At 42.7% G+C, this 13,557-nt stretch overlaps 1 protein-coding gene across 1 annotated transcript in view; it reads left to right on the top strand.

Annotated features, from left to right (window-relative positions):
• Window positions 1-13,154, top strand: part of aven (apoptosis, caspase activation inhibitor) — a 28,935-nt gene extending 15,781 nt beyond the window's left edge. The window contains exons 3-6 of the mRNA XM_061091742.1: window positions 9,551-9,621; window positions 10,459-10,554; window positions 11,052-11,295; window positions 12,612-13,154. Of these exons, the coding sequence (XP_060947725.1) occupies window positions 9,551-9,621; window positions 10,459-10,554; window positions 11,052-11,295; window positions 12,612-12,748 (548 nt within the window). The 3' untranslated portion in view covers window positions 12,749-13,154. The remainder of the gene's footprint in view (window positions 1-9,550; window positions 9,622-10,458; window positions 10,555-11,051; window positions 11,296-12,611) is intronic.
• Window positions 13,155-13,557: the final 403 nt, after the last annotated feature.

Below are 13,557 nucleotides of genomic sequence, written 5' to 3'. Positions count from 1 at the left end.
TCTGTCATTTGCTAGAAGCTGGATCCGTCCCAAAATTGTTGGGTTTTATTTTCTTTGATTGCAGAATTACAGTCAAACAGTTTGGGCCAAAATTCGTAAAACCACTCATTGCAAGATTTTCTTCCAGTGTTTAGCACAATTTTGTTGAGTGATTTGTCTCTTGTCTGAAATGTGTAATGCTCTGAGGTCAAGGGTCTAATTTTATTCCCTGAAAGTAGTTTTTCATAAATGCTGTATATTGGTACAAGTAAGAAGTTGGTGCAGTACAAAAATGTACAACAACAGAACATGTCTTTATATATTTCCACCGAGGACGTTATGTTTATGCTCCTGTCCGCTTGTTTCTTCATTTTTCAGCAGGATTAGAGTAAAACCACTAAACAAATTGCCCCAAAACTTGTTGGAACAATTGCACAGAAACCCATTACATTTCTGTGCGGATTGAGATTATTTTCTTCAGTTTCTCTAACATTGCGAGATAGAGACTTGGTCTTGGCGGAGGTTTGCTCTCTGCGAGCATCCATCTAGTTTTGGTTGTGTACTGAAATGTGCCAGAGAATGTGGTGTTGTCGTTCTGCAGACGCTGAGCCAAGTCCATTTTGTTGTGCTTGACAATGTGTGTTTTTTAGCAGATAAGTGTTGCTCTAAATTTGAATTTGTTTTCTTACATGCTGGGTTAAAAAGTAATTTGAATGTTTTTAATCAGAGACTGTGTCACCCCCCCGCAGAGCACTGACTACTTTCTAATTGCTCTGCTCGGTGCATATGTTCATCTTTTGAGAATTTACAAGAATAGTTGGTTTATAGCATTTATCTATTTAATCTCGTGGATGTACATCAATCAATCAATCAATCAAATTTTATTTGTATAGCCCACATTCACAAATCACAATTCGTCTCATAGGGCTTTAACATGGTGAGACATCCTCTGTCCTTAACCCTCAGCAAGAGTCAGGACAAACTACTAAAAACTCTTTTAACAGGTAAAAATATGTAGAAACCTCAGAGAGCCACATGTGAGGATCCGTCTCCCAGGACGGACACAAGTGCAATAGATGTCAAGTGTAAGAAAACATCATCAGGATTAAAGATTATTAGCAGCATCGATGAGGGTAAACATATTTGAAGGATAACTTTAATACTATATGTCAAGCAGTCCTGCTGCAATCATAGTCTCTGGTCAGCAGCCAGCAAGATCACGATCCAGCATCGTGATCATAGTACATGGTCTCATACTGACAGAATATCACATAAATAAGAATTCAATAATCTGTACATTGCTTTTGAAGCAAAATTACCAAAAAACTTAGGTTGTAGCCCTAAAAAATGTGAGAATTTTCGGACCTTTCCAGATTCAGCTGACTGTAAATCCACTATCTTGAGGTTTTAGACGGTTGTTTGGGCCAAACGAGCTGTTTGAAGACATGACTCTGAACTCTGGGAAGTTAATTAACAGATTAACTGATACTGAAAATAATTGCTAGAGTCCCAATTAAGGCCAGAACACACCAGAGGTCTGAAGGGCTTGGGCACACATCCACTACAGTGGCTGTTTTGCCAGTGGAAATAACTCATAAAGTTGTCTTTGTGTAGCCACCGGGAGTGAGTCTCTGTGTGCTGTGTTTGTGTAAGTGTGTCTTTACAACGTGCAGGTGGCCTGTGTGTGTTATCATGATTCACTCAGACAGTTATGAGCGTCTTCTGATGACTTTACCACCAGAACAGAGGAACTTGGGATATCTGGAGGGAATAAATCAAGCGCTGTGGATACGTTGTTTGGATTTTTCCTGCCGTGTCTTGTCACATTTCACTCGCTCATGTGTTCAAAGGATTGAAACGTTCATGCATCCTGGCAGTTTGGTGCTTATTCAAGACGACCCGCACGTCTTTATTTAGCCGGCAGTGGGTGCGTTGTTCTCATCTTCCTGTGGCCTTTTGAGTGCCTCTTTGAAAAGACACAGAAAAACACTGGTAATACTTTGCCTGTGAGAAACGTTTCCTCGTATTTCACAAATTCACATACATCCCATCGTATTGATCACAAGTTTATCAATGTCTCAGGACAATCGTTCAGCTGAAGCAGCGAATGTTACCGATGTGTAAGCCACTCGCTTAACACATTGACCTCTTTTTTTTAGCAGCGCGTTGATCAATATTAGCTCTTTACTCATCTACCAGGCTTATGTAATAGCCCAGGCTCCTCGCGTCTTTTTAATGAGGGACCCAGATGTCCCAGCACTCTCGGACTGGTGCTCGTTCCAGCCACAGGAACCTGTGTCAGGAGGAAACATGTGAGGCTGAAGCTCCGTCCCGCTCTCACCTGATTAGTCAGATGTTTATTCTCCCTGTCATGTCTCTGTTAGTGCGAGAGCTGGACGCCGTCAGACCTTGTTCTATGAAAAGATTTCTGCCGCAGATGCTCTCACTGGGAAACATTTCCAATGCCAATTTATGGGCCAAAATATATATCAAATTTAAAATAAACTGGTTTTGTCGTGATCCGTTCACTCTTTTTTTCGTTTTCCCGTTTACAGATCTAGATGAAACTCTACCTGCTGGGCGAAGGTAATTGGCCGAGTTTAGTGTGAAAAAGAATTAAAAACTCAGAAATTGTGTTTCGTGGTCCGCCCACTCAGCCCCCTGTTGCACACGGGGGGGGGTGGGGTGGGTGTTTGGTGAGTCCTCTCAGCCAGTCAGTCCTGTTTACTGTGTCACACGCGTCAGTTTGTGCTGTGTCTAATTATTTCTTAATTTACTTGTCACTGCTGTCGTGTCAGGTTTGTTTTAACGTCGAGCGGCTGCCCGACCCAATCGGGAGTGAGGCTACTCCTCCCAGTGCTTCTGATGCAGCAGACATGAAGACCAGACATCTCCAGGGGAGGAAGATGCTGTTTTGGTTATTTATTTCATTATCAGTTTTGTAAGTCTTATGCAATAATATTGTATTTTCATGCAGGTTGTAATGTTCAGTTTCTGCTTCAGAGAGATGATGATTTATCTGTTTGATCCTTTCAGAGGCTTTATTCTGTTTTGCCTGTTTATGACGTTATTCTGACATATCTTCTAACTAATTAACTGAGTGTATGCGATTCAGTTCAACTATATAAACAAAAAATATTACTGAATAAAGACACCGACCATTACAACCTCTTCACTTCACATAGCAATACAAGAAACTGCCGGGCTGTGGTGGCAACATGAATAATATGATTATAAATTCATATTTATTAGAGCCTGACCAATTTATCGGTAATGTGACAGAATGAGCTGATATGAGCGTTTCACAGTCGGTATCAGTTTGAGGATATGCAATAATATGAAAACCTTCATTTTACAGAACGAGCGATGCAGAAAATATGTTTACATTTGAGGTGAAATGCAGTGAAATATTCTTGTTCATTAGAGGAATGATTCAGTGAAACCACATCTTTCTATCTGACACTGCCGACCACAGCCGTCCCTCATTTCATAAAACAAAAAAACCACATGAAAAACAGCAGCTGCTGTTCACTAACAGCGTCTTGCACAGGGCCAATTACAGTGAACGTCAATATTAGATGTTTGAATATGATTGATTAAATCCCAGGCAGGACGAGGGAGAGGTGCAGCCTCTTACCTCCAAACAAGCTGCACACGGGTAGAACACATGTCTGATGAGGACGGGGCCTCGAGTGGGTTGGAGTTCTTCAGATACGACTCTTGACACAAACACAGTGGCGCACAATCACCATTAAAAGTTAAGCGTAAATAGCTTCAGCCGTCTTTATTGTCTCGCCTGGTTTGCTTGGGATTTTAATTGCAATTAGCGCAGACAGTGATTTATCGACGCGTAGTGGGTTTCAGTGCTGTGGCGTGTTGGGCTAATTGGTTTGGCTAAAAAGGCGTGACAAGGAGCACGCTGAGGAACTGCAGGAAGACGATCAAGTCACAGAGCTACAGTTCCCTTCCCTGCCTCAATCCTTCCATCTTCCCTCAATCCTTCTCTCTCTTTTCTTTCCCTCTGCGTTTTTTCTTCCGTTTTCCATCCTGCCCCCGCAGTTAGCGCCACCGAACACCTATCAGATGGGATTTGTCACGATTGTAATAACACTCAAGTGCTCTTTAGTTTTCTATGAGGCCGGCTCCCTCTTATCAAGAGAGGATCCGCCACGACAGCTGGTTTAAGAGAGAAGTCATCGATCACTGGTCACCATTACTCAACTGGGAAACGGAGGAGGAAGAGGTAGTGGGGAATGTGTGTTTTCGTCTTCCAGTCACTTAAAATATCAACATTTCACCGCAGGCGTTAGTGGAGACTGAGCAGACTGATCCGCTCGCTGCTCCGGGGAAGAAGGAGAAGCTCGGTCCACACCACAGAGTGTGTGGTGAGCTGTGTGTACTGAAGGTGTGGCCCAGTCAACAAGGGTGTGCGTCTGTGATGCTGGTGGAGTGTGTCTCTGTCTGCACCGCAACACACAGGGTAACAGCGTCATGCTGTGGAAAACAGGATGAGAGATGTCCAGGGTGGACACACACGCAGGTACACAACACTACATCTTATTTATATATATCATATTTATTGTGATTTGTAGAGCACCACTGATTTAGCACTTTGCCAATATCGACCGATATCAGTGTTTATGTTTAAAATGTGCCACCTTTTAATTTACAGCATAAACGATATATAAATATTTATATTTACACTTTTCCCTTAAAGTTCTATATTATTTGGTTGTGTTTTATCTTCAGTCATTTATAATAAGGTTTGTTCTTAAACTGTAAAATACCAAACCTCATCTACAACAACTAAACCAGAATATTGTTGTAGCTGCAGTGAAATTCACCTTGAGGGAAAATAATTTGTTTTCGTGTAATTGCCTGCAAAATTTGATGGAAAAGTTTTGGGTGAACTTTTATCAATTTGAAACTAAGGAAATAGGAAAATTCATTGATTTATCCAAAAATGTGTCGAGAATAAAAAATAGAACCTAGTGAATAGAACTAGCGAGGCGACGCAGACCCAGAGTTTCTTATCTCCGTCCTCACTCGGGGACGGAGCTGCTCGGTCTCGCACGGCAGGACAGAGGAGAGGAGGGTGAAGATGAGCAGCGGCGAGAGCAGAGTGGAGTCGAGTGCAGCAGGAAAAGAGCAGAGCGGGAACAGAGAGGCCGGTGAGAGCGCACAACACATCCCAGATAGAAAGAGATGAGAGCCCGACTCGGCATCAGAGAGCCATAGATAGCTCAGCTCAGCGCAGCAAGCGAAGAGCCGCGTTTGTTAATAAAGGGTTCAGCCAGCAAGATGTCAAGAGACAGGATACCACATTATACAGAAGTTACACAATGCCAGCCGAGCCACTTAGCACGCAGCATGAGTAATGCGCTGTTTATTCACTGTGGAAGCCAACGGCCACTGACGCACTTTAAACCACCGACTGATCTTAAATCAGTTGTGTACGCTCGAGTTCGGAGGCGGTTTTTATCAAAGTTACTTTAACTGAATTCCTGCACACGACAGGAAACGTTCCAGACGTACAATCGATTTGAGTTCCTTAGATTTTAGATTGGATTTTCAGATTTTCTGTCACTATAAATTGAATACTTGCAGTTTCCGACTGTAAATGTGGTAAAAACAAGGCAGATCATAACTTTATCTTGGGATCTGAATCAGTTTTGTAATATTAAGAATAACCAAGACTAGAGCTTTATGACCCGATACATAAAATCAGCAAATACAATTGTTTGAAATGTCATCATCTAACCATAAATCTAAATAACTATAAAAAGAAACCAACACAACCAAATGAACTTGAATTAATTATAAATGCATCTTTTTGTCAGATCTTAATCTGATGAATATCAGAGCCATCAGTTTTTCTTCGATATTCAAACATTTGATTGTGGGGAGTAAAGTTTGCATTTGAATATATATATAAACAAATTGTGTGTCATGTCTAATTGCTTTGAACGTAAATACTGATACTGATACGTCTGTGAAAGCCTCGTATTGGCAGATATTATCAGCCACTCGATATATTGGTCGGGTCAGACAAAGATCAATAACTTCCTGTCAATCGACGGATTGAAAATCTGTCAGTAGGCGAATTGGCTCGACCAGCATCAGCCGAGCCAAGGAATGAACACGGCTGAAGCACAAGTGTTTATGTGGCCGAGCGTCTTATGCACAGATGGATTCAGATCCACACGAGAAGCCACATGGCCCCGTTCTCTGTAGATGTTAGAACAGCCTCAGCCAAGAGCAGGCCGGGGATTTAAGTCTCGGATGTGTTTGGACGTGTCTCTCCTGCTCGCACTCTCCGCTCCTCCTGCCCTCTCTCGCTCTCTCTCTCTCTCGTTCCGTCTTGTGGAGGTTCGACAGACGTTTCCCTCATCCTCGCTGGCAGCCGTTGCCATGGTTGTGTCAGCGCCTCCGAACTACCCGGGATGGTATTTCCACGGACACGGATCAGGATGACACCAGGCTCTGAGGTGTAGGAGGGAGGCAGTTCACAGGTGTCAGCAGTTCTGTGTGCTGGAGATCGACTGGAGGAGACAAGAGGAGGAGGAGGAGGAGGAGGAGGATGAAGAGGAGGATTAGAGTCTGGGAAGATATTAACCAGAGAGGAGCAGGAGACGGAAACAGAGTGAAAACGAGAGGAGTGAGAGGCCGGGGTGTTTGACTGCAGCCACTTTTCAGGGGTAATTTCTCCTCAAGGCAGATTTCTCATTACCTTTAGACAGAGAGCCGTCAATTCTAGAGAGTGAGCAACAAGGAAGAGAGAGGAGCCCGGGGGAAGCCACACACGGGATCCCCGGAGCTGTTCCATTAACACCGGAGTGCTCATTTCATCCATGACATTATTATACAGGTTTTCACGCTGTTCGTCACCATTCGCAAATTACCACCTAAATGAGAAAGTGTCCAGGAAGAGCTGGAGTTTTGAAGCCGATACTGACAGAGAAATTTGAGAATTATCAGAAATTCTACACAAAATCCCACCCTTGGACTGTTAAAATATCCTTAAAAAACTCGTGCCAGTTAGATGATATTTGCCAGAGTTTCAGAACTTGGCAAGTTAATTGATTTTAAATTGGCCGATATGAGACTTCCACGGACAGATCGGTATCAGCCGATATTGGCCAATATGAAAATAAATTGATATGCATTAATATTTTCTACATTTCTTAACTTTTTCATGGAGGTTATGTTTTAATGGAGTTTTTTTGTCTGTTAGTTATTAGCATTATACAAACATTGGATTTTTCATGATGGAAAAAATCCTGCATGTTTAAGGGACTGATATTTATGAGAGGGTTAGCTCTTCTGAGTTCCTCTCTGTGTTTTCTTTTTGTTTATTATTATTTATGATAAACTGTAAAATATAAAGCTTCAATCAAAAGAAATTAGTCGTGAGGGTTTCATAACAACATCTTAGGAATCAATCAAGTGTCACATTTTAAGATCCCGGAAACGTCATTGTGGCTTTTTTTGCTTTATTGATTTTCAGAACGATTGCTTATCAGCTTATATGAATGATGGAATATTGCCTTTATCAGTGTACATCATGATTTGAGCAGCACATGGCGGCAGCTGCTTTGTGTTTCGGCCTCAGCGTGTTTATCTGAACCGCTGATCCGTCGTCCGTGGATCACTTCTGTCCTTTCAGAGCCGGCCTCATGTTTCCTGGGCTTCGTGAATGAAAGGTTCCGTTAGCAACCGATATGAGATCTGCTCACGATACCAGCAGCTGTGAATTTACTTTGAGATTTGTTTTACCGATTTCCCCGTCTCGCCAAATCCTGGTTTTATGTGTCCTGATCGTTTCCTGTGATGGTGAGACGGAGACAATCTCCCCGATAAGACACCCGGCTCCCCCCCCCCCCTCAGCCGTCACTTAAAGCTGACATGCCCATTCCCTCCTCCCGTCCGTCCATTGTAACCTCCATAATGCCCCTATTCATAAATCATATTTCCTCTGCCTGTTTGACAGCAGGGACTCGACCTGCAGACAAATGGCCCTCCCGCAGCTTCTCCCTTTTGACCCCCCTCACTTCCCGTACAGCCAAGCAATCAAGGACAACTGCAGATGCTGTGGAGTGTCCCGTGTGAAAGGCCGAGTTCCTCCCATCCGATGCTCAGGGCGGAGGAACAGCGAGTGACTGCAGCTCGTCTGTCAGATCTCCCACTGACCGGCCAGCTGTGTGTGGCAGACCGACCTGACGTGGGTCTCACTCCACCTATTAAACACGTCCGCACCCCCCCCACCACCGCTACAACTGATTCACCTTCTTTATCTCAGATGGATTCTTTTTATTCAACCTTGTCTTGTTCTGGGCTTTTTTTCCTGGTAAAGTCGGAGCAGAAAGAAGCTGCTTGAATAGTTTTAACTATTTACTTTCACTAGTTGATCCGATTTTCGTCTTTTTGAGTTTGTTAAGAAAATCCACAATCTCACTTTTGTTTAATAATTATTATTTATGGTTAATTTATTAAAAAAATATATTTTTAGATGCATTTTCAGACGTTTGTTAGTTTAGCGACAGACCAGTACATTGACCATATTGTCTGTCTTTCTCAGTTGGTCTCCATCATGTAGTTTGTCCACTAGAGGGCACTGACATGTGTATTTATCAACTGTTTGATGATCAGACTCAGTATTCATCTTCGTAAAAATCGATTCAAATTTTTTAATTCACCAGTTAATTCCTAAGCTGTAGCCATCAAACTCTAATGAAAAAGAATGATAATTGAGTTTCGATATCTTCAAGTTTAACTGTTAACGTTACTATAAATAAATGTAAATAAAAAAACAAATAAATAGAACTTGATATAGAAATGTATATATTCAGTGAAAAAAAGTATACATACATCCTTATGAACACATAAGAGAAACCCAACAGTTCCCATATGTTTCCGTTTATATTTTTTTATGACATTACTGACATCTGATAATATTTAGGAACCTTTAGCCTCCATGTTGGAAAATACTTTTTCTTTTCCACTTCTCAAAACATTCAAGCTGTTAAGTGGTGGAGAAACCCTCGTCCACACAGGGACCCGAGTGCTGCTTCACACCGCACTCTGCGTCCTTGTTGTGCGTTTGTTATGAACGTTGTGTTTTGATCCTTTCCGTCGCAGAACCCCGACTTCTCATCTGAGCAGTTTTCTCATCTGCTCGGCAAACAAACCAGCCGACAGCTCCGAGGCAGCGTTGGCAGCTTCAGTCGTCACCTGTCGGCTGCTGTTTGTGCTCATTAACAAAACCGCCTCGGCGTCTGTGCGGTTTCGAGAGCCCTCAGCCGGCTGATGTTGTGGAAGCAGAGTCACATGTCGGCGCTGCTTCAACTCTCTGATCCACAGTTTACACAAAGCTATCGACCGGAGAAACAACGGCTTAATGCTGCGCCGCACACGTTTAGGCCTCATGAGCCGGATCGATGCCGCTCGGGCCGAGAGAAATGAATTGTGAAGAGGATCAGAGCTGTTTTGATTTGCTTGTGGTTCCTAACAGTCCTGCAGGGAGCTGACCGCTGCAGCGAGAATCTAACTCTTGTCTCTGTGTCTCTCTCAGGGGATTCCTTCACTCAATTCCGGCTTTTGGAGGAAAAAGACTGGGAGATGGACTCATTAACAGCCGGTCAGGTAAATCTATACTCTGCTCCATCCGCAGCACTGTGCATGGTTTCTTTGTCTCCCAATGATTTAACACACTTTATGAGATATGGATTCCTCAAGCAAATTCTACGTCTGGATTGAAATAACGTGAAAGCAGAGAGCTAATGCAACGATGTGCTGGTCGGCTGGTTGTTTGATCCAAAGTGGATCGACGTAACATTTTCTGCAGACGTCTGTTAAAGTCAGAGGATGATCTCTAAAGACTTTATTCATTCTCTGAAATATCTTAGCACTTCATGAGGTCATCTGCAAAAACATTTAAATAGCATTATTACAAATGACAACAAGCTTGCATGGCTGAATTTGGCACATTTCAATAACTGAAGTTTACATGTTTACTACTCAGCATTGTGTCTTTTTAAGAACACACAACAACTTCATTATTCAAAGAACATGATACAGAACACAAAGATGCTGTGATGGTCAATGCTCTTGTGAATTTCAGGACTGGTGTGTATCTTTGGATTTAAGCAGTGAAACAAACACAGTCAGATTATATAACGGTTTCTGACCTCTGGCTATTTCTTGTTTCGTTCCTTATGTACAAGTACACACACACACACACAAAGTGTAACTGCTGCTTTAAACATCTACACACGTTTAACACGTTACCTCAGGGTTTCAAAAACACGTTTTCACATTTTCATTAAACCTCACGTTAGAATAAAGTCATTTAGATTTAAATAAGTGAAATTATCTCATTGCAGTTGTTTTGATTCCATGTTCCTGATGAAAGTCCAGTGTTGAGTCTTACGGTTGTGTGTGTGTGTGTGTGTGTGTGTGTTTTTGTCGTCGTCTCTGCAGATGTCCTCAGAGTTTGTGGATCTCCCTGCTCTCGCTCACAGTCTTCAGCAGCTTCCTCTTCATCAGAGACTCAACCTGGAGGCTGAGCTGGTTCAGGTACGACGTGTGACCGAGTCTCCTGCTGAGCTGAAGCTCCTTCACCCTGTCTCACCCTACTCATCCTCTAGAATCTGAACGGTTCAGCTCTCTTGTACGGCTGCACATAAAGTTTGAGACAAGCATTTGCAGAAATAAGTCCTGAGTGGAGAATGAGACCTTTGTCCTTTTACATAAATTTCGGGCTGAACTTTGAAAATGAGAAAACTCGGGAGGTCAGTGTTCAGTGGGCTGGTGATGGGTTGTTATTTATATTCCTCCTCTGTCCAGGTTTAAAGACAAGCAGCATGTCACTTTCTTTCTGTTCTTAAACACAACTTTAAAAATAAAATATATTTATCTGATGGATTAAATGTTTGGATGGTGCAGTTGCTAAATATTATAACGATTCAATTGCTTTGATAACGTAGATATTATTTGATAAAATAGATTAGAAACTTTTGATTCTGGGTAAATTCTACTTTGATGTTCAGTTTCTTTTGTTCCTGATGTTTCAGGTGTTGACTCCAGTGGAGCTTCCCTCCATGAACCTCGCACCCAAACAGGAAACGTCCAAAACGACCACGGTCACTCCGGCGGCCGCAGCTTTAAAAGCTCCCAGCACCAACCAGAAGGTTCCAGAGTCCACAGACCCAGAGGACGATGGAGACGAAGAGCTGGACGAGCTGCTCGGCTTAAAACCAGCGCCGGGGGACGAGTCTGTCGGCGCCAGAGAGGAGGAGAGTGCAGGACCAGAGGAAGGTGAGGGTGTTCTCCTTGTGTCTGTGAATTTATAGATGTGGCAGAAATAGAGCTGCAGGCAAATCGGTCCACAGGGGCCGACTGGGACAATATATCTGGCTGGGAATTTGACTCCTTTCCAGGGAACCGTTTCACACAAAGCACCAGACCTCTAGTTTTATAGGATGACTCTATTTGTTGATGTAGCAGTGACCAGACTAGTAAAAAAGTAACTCAGCAACTTTGCCTTCAATTTTCTCAAGAATTCTAACTTCTTTTGCATTTTGAAGATGAACGTTGATGTAAACAAATCGTCTGATCTCACTTTAATAAGAACATTTCAGAAAACTTAATACTTTAGCTGTAGCCTGTTAAGCAGCGGGTGAGATTCGCCTAAAATGCCTGTCTGAGGAGTACCGAAAGTAAATTGATCTCTTTGAAAGGTAACGTTCTGAACTTTCCCCCCCCCCCAAGTGCTACTGACATTGAGTAATAGCAGTTGGAACACAGTGAAGTAGAAGGTTTTTATTTCCGCCTGAATATTTTTTGTTAGACAGATGCCTGCAGATGACTCTAGCTGGGACTTATGAGCTGGAAAACACACTGGGACCCGAGCATGAAGCCTTGACTAGCCGTGGTTCAAATTTGATAACAATACCACAGAAAATTAATATTTCACAGATCTTTTCCTAAGGGCATGTCTAGGCGTTTTCCACAAAGGCCATTTGGAACTATGGTAACCAACTAGGCTAAAAAGGCTACTTTTACACTCAAAATCATACTTTTATATAAAGGAGGCAAAACCGGTCATATGGTTTAAAATTTATAAAAATAAACATCTTTCATGTTGTTTACATCTTGATGCTGGCTGCGCTGAGATTACGCAACAGCTGACTGTGGCTATTCTTTGATGTAATAGTGTGTTTTGGACTGATTATGTTACTGGATTGGATCGTCTGGACCTTTGTACCAAGACTGTTTTAGTTGGAATGTTATCGATCTGTGGATTAATATGATGCTTCTTAGGTGAGTGACGTCGACCTTGTGATTGGTTTTTATGTGTTAGTGTCTTGACTGAGACGTTAATTGTACCGGCTGTGGTGATCGGATCTTGAAATGGTTTACATCAGTCGAATCGGAAGAATCTTAGCTTTCTAATGATACGTTGCATCAGTATCTAGCGGTACGAGGCAGTTCTGAAAATAACAATGTTTGAGGCTCATCGGCAGCACCGGCCCGCCCGTGAGCCGGTGCTGCTTAACAGGTTAAATGAACCAGAATCAGTCTTTGGATTTAACAACTTTGAGTCAAACATCTTCTCTTGTTTTGATTCACAGCGTGTGAGGTGACGAAGGAGGCTACAGAGGAGAAGATGGAGGAGGTGAAAGATGTCACACCTCCGAAGTCGTCCTCCGCCAAGCAGGACATGACGGAGGAGGACCTGGAGGACTGGCTCGACAGCATGATCTCCTGACCCCCACGGATCCGGGAAAGGAAACTGGACTTTGTAAAAATCAACAACGAGCAGAAGTTCTCGTGCTAAAAGACGATTCTCATAACTCCCTCGTCTGGTTCCTGCGGCTGAGTGAGACACTATATGTTCAGAGACGGTACAGAACGTCTCGAGCGTGTCACCGTGATCCCGCCGCACTTCATGCTTCGTGGAAAGAATTCTCTGTTCCTCGTGAGACTGCGAAAGTTTCACACCACAGGAGAGACGGACACAGAACAGGTCACGGACAACACGTCTGGTTTATTGCGTCAATTCATTTATTAGGATTCATTTCCTCCCCCTTGTTTAAATAAATGCAGCTTACCAAAGCGTCTACATACATACAAATGGCCATACAATAGCAGTCAACCATCTTGTCGTCAATAAATCCCTGAACAAGGTTTTGTTTTCTCCGTTTTCCTCTTGTTGTGGGGTTCTTCTACTGTGGAAAGAAGTGCAGGCAGGCAGGACGCCACAGCTTAGGAACAAAACCAAACTAAGCAACATGTACACAAAGGGTCATCTAGATTTTATACAACAAATGTTTCTGGTTTTTTTTTCTTTTTTAGTTAAAAGCCACAAAACTAACACGAGCAAAATCTGCTTTGTAACTAATCCAAAGAACTAAGAGCGCCGCTTGTGTCAGGAGGGAAGAAAAATAGTTTTTCTTTAGATTTTTTTTTGGTGCATAGTTGAGTCTTAAGGCACGTCGGCTCGTGATAAATCAACTAAAGTGAAGTCGTCTCCGCTCCTGGAGGAACCGGGTTCATCTGGTCCTCAGACAGACGTGA

This window comes from Limanda limanda, chromosome 18, assembly GCF_963576545.1.
Source record: "Limanda limanda chromosome 18, fLimLim1.1, whole genome shotgun sequence".
NCBI classification, from domain to species: Eukaryota; Metazoa; Chordata; class Actinopteri; order Pleuronectiformes; family Pleuronectidae; genus Limanda; species Limanda limanda.
This window is presented reverse-complemented; position numbering and strand designations above follow the sequence as displayed.